The following is a 13,942-nucleotide window of genomic DNA, read 5'->3' as shown; positions in this document are numbered from 1 at the left end:
CATTTGGGGTTGCTGGATATTGCACAGGCGCCTCTGGGCTCAGCTGCCATACTATGTTAGCCTGATTCATTAGCTCAAATATTCTCCATTTCTCACTCTGGCTTGTCCCCTTAGCCACATCCTTGAACTTCTGCAGAGTGTGATCTGTCTTTCCCATAGGCTGCTATGATGGATGGTGACTCACAACAATGAGAAATTCATGACACAGCTCAACCAGCAAAGACAGACACCCCTGAAATCCCACAGGAAGGAGAGGAAAGGCTTTATGGGAGGATGCCGAGGCAGAGTTTTGTAAGAGGCACCACTCCTGTGCTGTCCCCAGGGTGTCCTCCTTGCAGAGTGTCCTCCTCCCAGGGCGTTCTCCTCGCAGCCTGTGCTCCTGGGCTGTGCTGGATGTGGCTGCACTCCTCTGCAGGGGCTCTTTGCATTTCTGCCTCCTCCACGGTGCATCTGCATCAAAAACGAAGCCCGAGGTGCCGTGAAGGGTATGAACACCCAGCTGGCCTACAAGGCGGCTGCTCCTCGAGCTGCGCAGGTAGCAACAAGAAAAGAGAATAAAAAACAATGGGAAATATTGCACTGTCTAGAAACACTTGCTCTATAGCTGTCTCCTTGTATCTTAGTAATGTCTAGATCAGTTTTGGCTGTTGAACAGTATGTTTAAAATGCAATAACTTGATAAGAAAAAGTCCTGTTCATCTTTGTTTCTGAAAATGCTTGAACACTCCCCTGACAACAGGATGAATTTGACAGTCTCATGTACTGGATAAGATGTCTGTAGGCAAGACTCTACCTAAGAATTGCTTCAACTTTCATGCTACTCTCACAGAGATCCTTTGTCATTATTATAGCGTGTTAATATTTTTTTTCCTCCAGTTTTCTGGCCTTTGTAAAAATGCAAAAAAAAAACCCCAAAACACTGTTTTCTATCAAACCAGAAGGGATATTCTTCTGTGTGTTTATTTATTTATTTATTAAATCTAAAAAAGAAATGAGATTGAATACATCTTCTAACATCTGGCATTTTAGCTACGTTTTTAAAAAAGAGCGAGAAAGAAGTCTTGCAAACAAAGCTTAGTCAGAGATCCAGAAGTTTTCTTTGTCTTATTTTTTAAAAAGAACATAAGCATAGACTTCTCCTTCCAGAAAATCTTCTCTACTATCATGATGAGGAACATTTGGAGAAGCAGAGCTCCGAAATCCAACCCTATCTACTTTAGATCAATCATTAATCATTACTTTCAGTCAACATCAAAACTATCTTTCTATGTAAATAAGTAACTTGAAGTTTTTTTTCTCTTTTATTCTAATGGTAAAACATATTTCCACAGTTGACCGTAGCTGAGTTATGGTCACTTCATGTGTGTAGCTTTAATTTAATTCAAAAGAGAGCTTGAAATGAAATGCAAAATATGCCAATATAGAGGTAAGGGAAAAAAATAATTTTCATGAATTGAGAATTAAACTGCTCAGCAGCTCAGTGTTACCTGCTCTGTGCATTGCATCTGAGACAAATAAAATCTTTTTACAGAGATGATTTTCTCTCTTATTCATTCATTATCAGATGGAGTCTTGCCAGAATTATTATGTTTCTATAAGCATCATCTAATTATCTTATAAAGGACTGTAGTGAGCTTTAAAAACAGTTAACTTGAAAAGGAAATCTTTTAAGTTTGTAGAATCTCCTTTAGAAGCCAGGAAATGAGAGTTTATGTTGAAATCCATTAGTGCCTATGCACATGACTTGTTGGTAAAGAAGTTAACTCATCTTTCATTAATGCTTAATGCAGTCATCAAAACCTTTCTTTTCTTAAGTCAGAGAGGTACTTATGGCACCTGGCGTGCAGCAAAGGGTATTCAGAAAGTCTTAGTCAACCTGTTTTTCCAGGACTTGCCACCGTTTTTTTTTCCTTTTGATTTGAAGCAGCAAGACCATAGGATACTTGAAAATAATGCAGTGTAAACTCACCAAGACACATGAAACCCCGTACGAGAAACTGGATATGATGCAGAAAAGCTTTGCCTGCAGTCAGCTGAATGATAAAACCATGTCTCCAGAGGTCTGGAGAATAGTCTGAGAATATTACTGATGTGGCATAGGAAGTGCTGCTCTTCGACAGGGCTATTCACTGCAACGGTGAATGACTTGACTAAGGAGTGAAGATGATCTTCAGTGACTCAAAAACCAACGGTCTTGAGACCGGAAATTCTTCACATATTCTTGATGCATGGATCGAGTACTTAATCCCTGCTATAGCCAGAAAGAAGCAAAACATGCAACTATCTCATCAATCTCCGTTAGAAAAATGCAGTTTTCAGTGTGAGGCTTTAGTAGAGGGGTTTAATGTAGCAAGTACTGTGTGATTTTACCACATGGAGTCTGCTCATCCTCTCAGAAAAATCCCAGTAAGTTTTATCCAAATGTCAGGTCACCCATGTTATGATCTGCATGCTGCTCTGCAGTGAGAATCATTTGGACCTTTCTCATGACGTGTGAATGTCTCCATTCTCAAATTGCTTCTGCAATAGCTTTTTTCAAGTTGCTCAGTTACTGCTCCATTGCATGCTGCTATTGCTCCTTTCATTGTTCAGAATATTTTGTCCAAATATTCATCGTATGACAAAGTTTATTGATCAAAATTTTATATTATAAATATTTCATTAAAAATAAAATAAATATAAATATATATTATATAAACATAATCTATAAATAAAATACATTTACAAATTTATATTATGACATTTAATAGGGATAAAACCTTTAGGGTTGAATCCCTGCTAATTGAGGGCATGGATACAATTATTCACTGTACTTTTTTCAGTGCTATCCATTTTCTTCCTAGTTTCTGTGTTCCCAAAATTTCTTACTTGGTCACTAAAATCAAGTAGAAAAACTAGTTGTGTCCCCAGTTTTGCTTAACACACTTTGTACTCTTAACAACTTTATTTTCTGGTGGAGTAATCGCCCCTGCTATTACTCTGGATTTCTTTAGCTTTGTAAATCTATCAGTCTATCAGACCATTCTCTGTCCTTAACTGAAGTGTAACTGTGTTGTCTATGATAACTTTTATACTTAGAGTACTATTCTTTTGTAAGAAAAGAGGCACATATGCAATGCACATATCAAGAACTCCCAAGTGCTTTAGTGTATTTACAGTCGATCTTTAATGCTTGCTGACTTCACAGTTCTTGGTAAGTTTAATGGGGGAAATGATTTTAAATGTGCAATTGATTGCTTTTGATTAGCATATGAGTAAAGGTCACTGCTTTGGATGCAAGTCTTTGACATGCTGGTTCTGAAAGGCTTCTCATGCCATGCCCTGCCTTGCCCTAAGACATGGGGTTAGTGAATCGTTAACCCAGTAGCCTCTATTACTCTTTCTGAAGCACCGAGGTCACTAGGGTCAGCACAAGAGCTGTTTTTCTCAGTAAATCCATGTGCTAAAGATCTCCACCATGTTTGCTGAAGACAAAACACTGAGATTGCTCATTGCTTAATTGCTTGCTTTATTATCATTTATTCTTTATTATTATTATTTTAGTTTAAATATATTTTGTTTAAAAATGCAGCTTTTCAGACTTAGCGATTTTTTCTTCCTTTTTTTTTGTTTTAGTTGCAGTTAGATTTTATTGCCAATGTGAGTCTCACAGAACTGAATTATAAAATGCAATTGATAATGCTTTTTTTTTTTTTCCCCTGATACATATTCAAACTACTCAGATTTTTTATCGTCATTATTGTTTTAAACTGCACCTTTTGGAGTAGTCCTTACCTGACAAGATGTTATGCTTCAGAAAATACACTTACTCTTATATTAACCTTAGCAAATATAAGAATGTAATAGACAAAAATAACCTCTCGACATAAACAGTGCTGCTGGTTTTTAAAACCCCTTGTCTTTCTTTGGAGGAAACTGCCATCTCCTCAGCCTGGCAGCCAGAGCAGCATGTGGAGGGCTCGGCAGAGCATCCACATGGGACAGGTCCTAACACAGTCCTGCACTGCCTGGATCAGCTGCATGGACAGCAAGGAATGCACTTGGCCCCATGTAGCAGTCTGAAGATATTTATCATTTATATTTTTCTCATGCTTGTGTAATTCAGTTCTGGTGGCAGGTGTTGTATTGCCTGCTGCTCACACATCAACTATTTATCCTCCGCTCAGATTCAGACTGTTCGAGAGAAGTTCATACGTGTTCAGTTCAATATGCCTTAGCTTAGGCTCAAAGGAACCATAACTGCTCATTTACTCTTAATTTGCATTTTGTTTAGTTGGTTTTACAGTTTAGCAGAAGGTATCAGATGCCTGATAAATACTGTAATGGCCATTATTATATAAGCTAGCACTGGACTTGCCCTCAGCAGCACTGGGGAGAGCTGAGCAAGTTGCTTCAGAATTGCTATGAGATGTTGTTCACAAGTCTCTAGAGAAGTAGTGGAGTGGAGAGTAGGCCCCTTCTGAAGGCAGCGTGGAAGAGTGTTTGACCTTTTCAATCCTTCACTTTGCTGCTAGTTGGAGGCAAAGAGCCTCGTGGCACAATCTGTAGAGCCAAAATTTTAGGGCATGATGAGCCATGTCCTTCACTTTAGTCATCTGCATGCACGATTTCCCTAAGTCACCCAGATTTCTCTTACTCTGATGACTTTCAGGTTTGCTGTGCATGTATGGTGCATTCATACAGTCAGGTTTATAGTGATATAAACAGGGAAAGAGGCCGAGAATCCCCTGAGGAACACAGTGATCGAAGGGAGATGGCTGCTACCATCATCAGGACAATCTTCTGCCTTGCGGGGCACAAGACTGACAGGTTATCATGCATCAATGTGGGAGCACTCCCAGGCTAGCATATGGTTTAAAAAAAAATCATAGCCATGGAGCTGGCTAATGAAAAGGTGTTAGATCCCAGTCTAAACTGAGCTTAAAAAGTGCATAAAATCTGTTTTAAAAATAGGTAATTTAGTGAGCACACTAAGTTTGGGTCAAGGTGTCCAGAAGAAATCAGGATCATGAAATGACATTTGATCACAGTTATATCCTGAGCCAGACCCCACTGAGAACTAAGGACCCTGAGTATTAAGGGTACATGAACGTCCAGGTTGTTTGTTCTAATTCCTTTCCTACAGATTTGGGAAGAATGAGAATTTCATATAATTAAGTGTAAAAATTGCTGTAATTTCTCATTCTGCATTTCTTCTACTTACATTTCACCTGATAAAACAATACTATTTTTTTCACTCTTTTTGGCTCTCTACCCAAAATGTCTTCTCTTGTTGCCCAACACAAAACCTACTGGTTTTCACTTCTTCAGCAGAGAAGTCCTTTGCATAGATATATAGGTTATAAATTATTTTTTATGTGAAAGAGTAAGACAGGTAAGTAACATCATCTAACATACTTCATATAGCATGATTGGAAATGTGAGGCGGTGCTTATTGATCTTGCTGAGCTATACAAGAGGGGTCTGCCTAGATGCCTGGACTGAAGCCAGGGTTTAAAGTTAATGTGGATTTGAAAGACATTTTAATGGCCTTGCAGTGAAATGATTTGTGTTGTTTTAGCTAGTCCAAGGTTAGAATGAAATACTGTCCTATTACTTCAATACCAGAGCTTCTCTGCCACTGCTACGAATTAAACTGTGAGTGTTACAGATTTACTATATGGAGAAAAGCAGAAAAGATAAAGAGAGACAAATGGTAGGATGCTGTTTTAAGGCAGGTGGTGAATCACCTCCTTGTGGCCAAATGCAGCCCATTACAGAATTGGGTGCGGAAAATAATAACTGCTGGATTACAGACTGACTTTCATCTTAATCCTGCTCATATCATTGTATTAGGATAACAATTTTGTATGATTAAAATTGCCCATTTTTGAATTAACTCAAACAACAAAGCATCTGTAGCTCTTGGGGGTAAAAAGAGACACCCCGAGTGCAGCAAAATGCACATGAGTCTTTCTCTAATGGTCTGGGGTGCCAGGAGGGAGAGAGATGTCTGTGAGAGCAAAAGCAGATAAAAATAGAGAAAGCCCATCAGGCACTGCAGAAGAAAGCAGTAATTATCTACCTACATGTAAAGTTAAAGGCAGGCAATCTGCCTTATACGGTTTCAGAAAAGAGAGCGATGTTAACTTAAGACTTGGCTTAAGCAAAAATACTTGCCAGATTTTCTTGGCAACAGGAAATTTCACTAAGGCAGGCAAGGAAGCTATTTCAAGAGCTTGATATTAATGATTTTACACCGCAATTATTGGGACCAATGTGTAAACATACATGTTCTATACATGTTCTCTAGTATGGACAAAATACAGGGATCTGAATAAAATATCAATTGCCTTCCTGCAATATTTAATACCCTTTTCTTATGGTACTGTTTTCTTGACTATTGGTCTTTACAGCTGGCCCAGACTTCTATACAGAGTTAAACAAAAGATCTCTTTTTCCATGTGGATACGTGCTACTGTACTGCCTAATAATGGAACTACTCGAAGATTGAACAATTTAAATTTTACCCACCTTCAATGAGAAGGGACCTTCTCACTTAGAAGGTCTCTAAGTGTTGGTTCTGACATTAAGCATTAAATGGCAATAGCACCCAAGCATACAATAGCAGCAGAGGGGTAAAGATGTTTACTTAGCATAGGGCTTACTGCCTGGTCAGTCATTTAGGAATCACTGAATGAATATTCCTGAGCATTTCTAAAAATCACATTTTTTCAATAGTTGTAACAGGTGGGTGTCAGTTACGTACCTGAGATGTATGTATGCATGTGACAAGCCTTCTCACTGCGCCTTCACCAGGGCACTGTGTACAATATCAGGGCATTAAAGAACGTGGTTATATTTAGGAGCATTATTTAATTACTCATTTGGCAATAGGCACATCATCCAAGTGCATACCTGCTGGCTGTATCTCGGGAAGATGCACTATAAATAGCTAAGTGTGTTTGCATCAGGGTACACTGGAAATCAGCATAAGGGTTCTCTGCCTGCTTTATTTTTCATTCCTTGATGCTCTTTACACAGGAGGCGGCACAAATTGGTATCCAATGTGTTCATCAGAAGAGCACAAGCACAAGTCTGTATGAAGCAGAAAGCACGTGGTATCTTTGAATATGCATAGACCATAAGGATGTTGAGCAGGATGAGTGTTTTCTTGGCCTTTGCTTCTCATGAGGAGGGGCCTTGCAGCTGGTTGGGCTCAGGGACTGGTTTGGGTGGAAGGGCCCATGGAGGTTGCCCGGGCCAGCGCTACCCTCCCTGGCTCAGCTGGGGCCACCCTCCAGCTGGGATCATAGAATCATAGAATCATTATAGTTGGAAAAGACCTTCAGAATCATTGAGTCCAACAGTAAACCCTTCAACACCACACATGCTAAACCATGTCCCTAAGTGCCTCATCTACACATTTCTTGAATGCTGCCAGCGACAGTGACTCCACCACTTCCCTGGACAGCCTATTCCAGTGCTTCACCACTCTTCCCATGTAGAAATTCCTCCTAATGTCTAATCTGAACCTCCCCTGATGCAACTTGAGGCCATTTCTTCTTGTCCTATCCGTAGTTCTTCTGGAGAGGATATTGATTGCCCGCCTCACAGCAACCTCCTTTCAGGTAGTTGTAGTGAGCGACAAGGTCTCCCGTGAGCCTCCTCTTTCCCAGACTAAATAACCCCAGGTTCCTCAGCTGCTCCTCCTAAAGGCTGTGCTCCAGCCCCTTCACCAACTTCGTTGTTCTTCTCTGGATGCACTGCAGCCCCTCAATGTCTTTCAGGATGCTCAGGCCCTGTCTGCTTGCATTCTGGACTTCTGCAAGGTTGGAGATGCCCTGGAGATCCTGTCCAAGTGAAGCAAGGCCACTGGGTCAATCTCTCCTCAAATCTCTGGCCATGCTGCGGGCCAGGGACCTGTGGGGCATCATCCACGTGCTGGGGAGATAAGGCTGAGCCCAGTTCACTCCATGCATCTCCCTGAATTAGGAGGAGCTGTCGATCCTGACCGACCGCTGCCCACAGTTGCCTGCAAAGCCCAGGCTGGCCAGCCTTGCCCCGGGGAAGGCAGCTGCCATCCTGCCTGCAAAACAGAGGAGGTTTTATTTATAATTAATCCTATCAAGGATATGACAAATCATATCAAGGATGTAAAGTCCTTCGGATTCATTTTTATCAAATTTATTTACTAATTAGTCTTCTAATCTTTCACAGTTTTATGCCGGAAGACTTTTATGCTGTTTGTCAACTGTTAGTTTAGATATGGCAGCTCATTAATTCCTAAACAGAGCTCCAGCCCGGAGCTGTCAGTGCAGCCTGAGTTACTGCACTCCGAAATCTGCTGGAAACAAGTGGTTAAGAGTTTGCATTTCAAAATTCAGGATTCTCCCTGAAGTTAGAGAAGACACAGTCTATACCAAGGGGCAAACACACCAATGACATTTTTGTGTTCTAAGATGAGTTGGGTATTTTTACACTTATGATGATTATTTGTACTCCAAACATATCTTTTTTAAATACATTTTTTACAAAAAAAAAGTCTAAAAATCTGGAATGTGTTGTAATTAAAAATCACATTTGTTATATCATTCGGAATTGTGCCTCCAAAGAGAAATTAAAATATTGTCACCAAAAATATTGTCACCACCTTCTCTTGAGGAAATTTTCAGTGAGAGTATGGCGTGAGCAGTGAGTTGCTCATTTTTTTCCCACTGCTTCTAGCATATCCAAGGCAAAATATGCTTTTAACCAAGTTAAAATCATCTGGTTCATGACTGGAAGCCAATATAAACATATACCTAGAAAAAATAAGCATCCAGATACTGTTTATTATAGCAGACTGCACAGTTCATTAACTTGGAAATAAAAGCAAGACAAAACTATTAGCAAGCCAGCCAAATTTGACCACTCATAATTTATACTATCCAGTCTGGCTTAACTCGAGGGACATCAGCAAATCATAGTACTTAGCAAAGACTAATCATCATTCATCACATTAGCAAAATGAATAAAAGCAATCTCCTCGCATTAGATAAACAGGATTCTTGTGAGCTCCCTCTTATTTTCTAGATGACACAATTCAAGCCATTCTGCAGTTTTCTGTGCAAATTTATTTCTGGCACTGTTCCACATCAGACTCATTCTCCTTAAAGCCCAGTATTAGATATCTCTTCTGCTTATCCACTGAACCACTTGCATGACCTGTCAGGAGGTTGTCAAGAGGCCGAGGACATCACAGTCTGTATGGAGCAAAATATTGCTTCCCTTGCAGATGGCGCCCGGTTTTATCTCAACAAAACACCAGCCTCCAGCCAACGCTGCTCAGAAATCAGAGACCAGCAGCCATCCGAGTCGGGTTTCTGTAAATCTGACACAGTCGGAGGCAAAGCCGTACGGAGCCTTGAATTCATTTTCCCTGCCATTGTCCTCTTGGATACAAACACCTGGAGGTGAAAATTGTGCTTATTTAATAGGTAGCGTTCAATGAGCTACGCTGTGGGCTTCCCTTACATTGAGACCTTCAGAAATTTCTTTATTTGCCAGTAGGTCTATCACCTTTATGACATTTCCTCTTCAATACCATGGTCTTAGTACTTCTATTAAAAAAAATAATAAGGTGTGCAGAATATTTAGTAGCTTTGGATGGCATGGAGGGAAACTAAAAGCAGGTAGCAAAGCAGTGGGGGAAGTGCTGTTTCTCTTTTTATGCTTTTCTGTTTAGTGCATGTAGACTCAAGAAAGCAGCAGTCTGGAGCTGCTTGCTCCTGCCTGTCTCCAGATGACTATTAGTGTTTAGTTTTTTACCAATAGACAATGATATGCATGTGCAAGCCTTTAATACTGAAAGTAAAATGCAAAATCTTAGAAAAGGCAGGTTTAGCTAGGAGTAACTATATCAGAGCACCAGACACAGTGTGATATGCTTGGAAAGACACAGCATTTTGCCTGCTGTCATGCAGCGACTTACTGGTGGTGGCTTCTCTATAGTCAAAGTTAACCGCGCTCCAGGACCTGCTTCACAGCTAACTCAAAGCCTGGTCATTCCTGGATTACAACATGCACATTCGAGACTCGTTCCAAAGGTTTCACGTTGTCTTGCACAACTTTTTCCTTGGAGGCAGGAGGGCATGAAGATTTATAGCGTGACATCCCCTCCCTGCTGCTGCGCTCAGGGCTGACAAACTGTTATCACCGTCTTTGGGAGCCGCCTGAAGGACATCGCCGCTGCCCTGGGTGAATCTGCCCTCGGGTGCTGCCTGGTAATGAATGAATTTTTGGAACGATCTATTTGTTTGCCAGGCGGGAATATTCTTTTGCTGGTCAAAATGCATGCAAATATGCAAAGAGCATATTTCCAAAAATATTTGTAAGCAGTTAAAGTACAGGATTCATTCAGCCATTGGCTTTCAATAGCATCTCCACAAACCTTTCCTCCACAAGTTCAGTTGTACGTCAAGTTTTTTCTTTTTTCTTGGTAACAATCTCTTAATATAGGCTAGGATGAATGTTGGTTTTACAAAAGATGCAAGCACCCGATCTATGTGCTACCTGTATATTTTAAAAATATACTTCTAATGGCAATGAATAATACCTGATAATCACTGATGATTTTTTTTTTTCAAGAGGAATGAATTTTATTTTTTTTATTGTCAGCTAGGGTTTTGAAGAATTAGGTATTTAAAAATGATAGGTAATCTTGGTATCGTAATTATTTTGGGTTAAGAATGTACATGAAAGATTAAACATTAATAAAAACACAATTATTAGTCTTCAGGGACTACCTACACAGACCTTGATGACTTTCCTGAACTAATTTTAATCTCAGTGCAACCAACCCTACTTATTAAAATAATGATAAAATAGCATTTCACTCTCCTTTTTCATTCTGCCTCCACTGCTCTCTTTCCAATAGCACACATGCAATAACATATCTATCTTTCAAAGCCCTTTGTCAGTGCTTCCATTTCTTTGAAGCAATAACTTTTATCTTCATCGTGTAATTTTGAGGGTGTGCAGATTTAAAAGGCAACATTTTTCATATTGACCGTACTGATAAGAAACATTTATTTTTCTTCTCCTCCTCATAGTATGCCTAGGAAATATGGCCTTTTTTTTTTTTTTTTTTGGCAGCATATTTTGAATTGGCTTTAAACAATACCTGAAATGGCATGACTTTATGAGTCTATATGGCTGGTTATTTTTATTATATCTGTGTTATTTTCCCTTTAATTTCTGTATCACGGAAAACAGTATGTTGCTGTTTTGCCTCCCAGCTTCTTTCTAGTCAAAGTGGTTAAACTAGCTAAAGCTGATTTTGAACCGAATTCTCCTGAAATAAAATAGCTGAGTTTGATTAAAGTTTGGACCTCCCAAATGCCGAAAAAGTAGCAACCAACAACAGATGTCACTCAGTACAGTAGACCAGCTCAGCAGATGGGTAAATATTAAATGTAAAAGCTTTTCCTGACATCATTCAGTTTTAATACGATAGAAAAAAACCTGCCTTGTCATTAAACAATAGCCAGACAGTTGCTCTGCAGTCATTTTGGGTACAGGACTGGTAATTCCAAGTCCTGCTGGCATGGGGATATTAATTATTCTGCACCTCGTTACAGCAAGGATGCATGTCAGGCTAGCTGAGCACAGGCACTGTTTTTCACAACTATCTGTTTGCATATATACTTTTTAACATTAGGTAAAGATACAGGAAAAACTCCATGGGTCATTTCCAGGATGATAGTTGAGGTATCAGGCAAAATTAGAGACTCTGTAATGTCAAAGGAGACAGAATTATTTGCACATTTGGGCTTTTTTCCCTTGTGCAGAGGTGTGTAGTCCGTATGGCAGAGCAGAAAGCCCCGTGCTGGGCATCACAGAGAGCTGGGAGCCGCTGCGTGAGCGGCCCAGAGCTGAGGCCACAAGCAGGGACAGATCCAACGTGCACCTTGAAATGCAAAAGCTGCCGCTGCTCCTGCGAGGGGCCACCCCTTTCTGAACGGGCCATGTGTTCTGTTGTAGGAGCAAGCTGGAAAATGGTGGTGGGAAATTGCTTGTGGATGTCGGTGGAAAATGCATAGCAGTTTCCATATCTGTACATGCACACACACATATGCTTATATAATATAGTGTAGCTGAGGTCTGGCCATTGGTGGCTTGGTGTCCTTTGAATCTCGCCTTTGAACTTGGCTCTGAAGCAAATGTTTTAATCTTGGAGCCCAGGTTAGGATTTACCCATTTCGTTGGATGTCAGATTATCTGAAACTGATGAATTATCTGATGTTTGAGAGGAAAAAAAGGTGACTTTGGTGTTTTTAATTACCTCTCAGGTTGTTTATCATGTTTCATAGGTTGAATTCTTCCATCCCAGTTTTTGTTATCCTGACTGTCCCCTTTATTAATTGTTAAGCTCATCTTTTGTGACAACACCCAGAGGCAGCCTTTTATAAATCAAAAGTAAATATATTACCCTACCTTGCAGGGGTGCCATAAGGCTTAATTAGTGCATTTTTGTAAAGTGTTCTGAGATTCCCAGATCAGCATCAAATGTTTATTATTAATTATAGGCTCTGGTGACTATATGGAATGATTTCTTAATTTAATTCTCTTTGGGTATCCTTGAAATAACTAATTTTGGAACATCTTTATTCTTATTAATTCCTAGAGCATATTTACTCTTGGCTCCAGTAATTCTGTGTACATTTTCCTGTGACTCACTCTGTTTTTATGTTTGGAATCTTTCTTTTCTACATAGTAATATAATAAGCCAATTTTTTTGTTGTTTCTCTTTAAATAATGCCATGTGGTTTACTCTTGAATAAGGAGGTTTTGTTTAAACATTGTATGGTGGAGTTTTTTTTCCCCTGCAGTGGGGGGTGTTAAGTAATTTACTTGGCTTCCCTTGGGAAATTTGCAGAGATTACATAGCACTGCTGTGATTTATCATTTCTGCTTTATTTCTGACTCATAAAGCATGCATTATTTTGTGTTTACCTTCAGCAACAGATCACAGAAAATTTCTTCATCAATCAAAACACTTTAAAATACAGAGAAGGGATGATGTTGACATAGGCACAGTCAATAACAACTTACTGAAGGATCACTTATTGCTGCATTGTGTGGTAACACTTCTAATTTTATCGCTTCTTGGTTGTTTTTTTCCAGGATCAGGCTCATGTCGTTTCAGTTACTCAGATCCCAGCATCACCGTGTCCTACAGTAAGAACAGTTCTGCTGATTGGACTCAGCTGGAGAAGATTAGGTTTGTTTCATCTCTTTAAATGTTTTCATGCATTCCGAGTCAGCAGGTGTTATTTGAAACTTGTATTTAGAACTTGTTTTGATAGTAAACTTTTCAATCTTCATTTATTTGGACACTTTAAAAAATGACGGGTGAAATTATGATCCCTAAAACTAATTGCGACACTGCCACTGGTTTGGGTGAATCAGAATTTCGTCCATTGATTTGGAGGAGAATAGCTTTAGAATTAAAATGCAGCTCTGATAAAGTGAAGGTTCAGGTCTGCTCTATATTGTATTGTGAGCTTCTTGGGCAAATCTGTTTGTGTTCCTTGTGCTCATCAAGAGTTTGTTCCAACCTCATTGTAACCAGTGGATTACAGAAATGCAGAAAGGCAGATCAAACATTTAATGAACTTTAAGCTGTTAAAATATTTTTTAAATTGAAAGTTTGTGAACATCTGTAAGAATAAAATGTAAGTCTACTGAAGTAAAAGTAAAGCACTCCTTTATCATATTCATAAACACCTTTTCTTTTTTCATTCGTTCATAAAATATGTCTTGTTCTTTAAACAAGCAGTTTTACATGAAAGCACAAAAATTTATGAATGAGGATTTTTAAGTCCTTTATTATGATATACACACTTTTAAAGAGAAATCTAGTATTAGAGATAGAGTTTTCTAGGAGCAGAGCAAACTCTGATTAAACAATACTGAGAAA

General features: G+C 39.3%; 1 protein-coding gene across 1 annotated transcript in view; it reads left to right on the top strand.

Moving 5' to 3' along the window:
• Positions 1-13,942, top strand: part of RELN (reelin) — a 263,525-nt gene that overhangs the window by 130,238 nt on the left and 119,345 nt on the right. The window contains exon 9 of the mRNA XM_088533254.1: positions 13,147-13,243. Within this exon, the coding sequence (XP_088389380.1) occupies positions 13,147-13,243 (97 nt within the window). The remainder of the gene's footprint in view (positions 1-13,146; positions 13,244-13,942) is intronic.

The sequence above is a fragment of the Tinamus guttatus genome, unplaced genomic scaffold (assembly GCF_059628265.1).
Source record: "Tinamus guttatus ecotype Peru unplaced genomic scaffold, ASM5962826v1 Tinamus_guttatus_pri_ptg000489l, whole genome shotgun sequence".
Classification (NCBI taxonomy): Eukaryota; Metazoa; Chordata; class Aves; order Tinamiformes; family Tinamidae; genus Tinamus; species Tinamus guttatus.
Note: the sequence above shows the minus strand (reverse complement) of the source record. Positions and strands in the feature narration are given on the sequence as shown.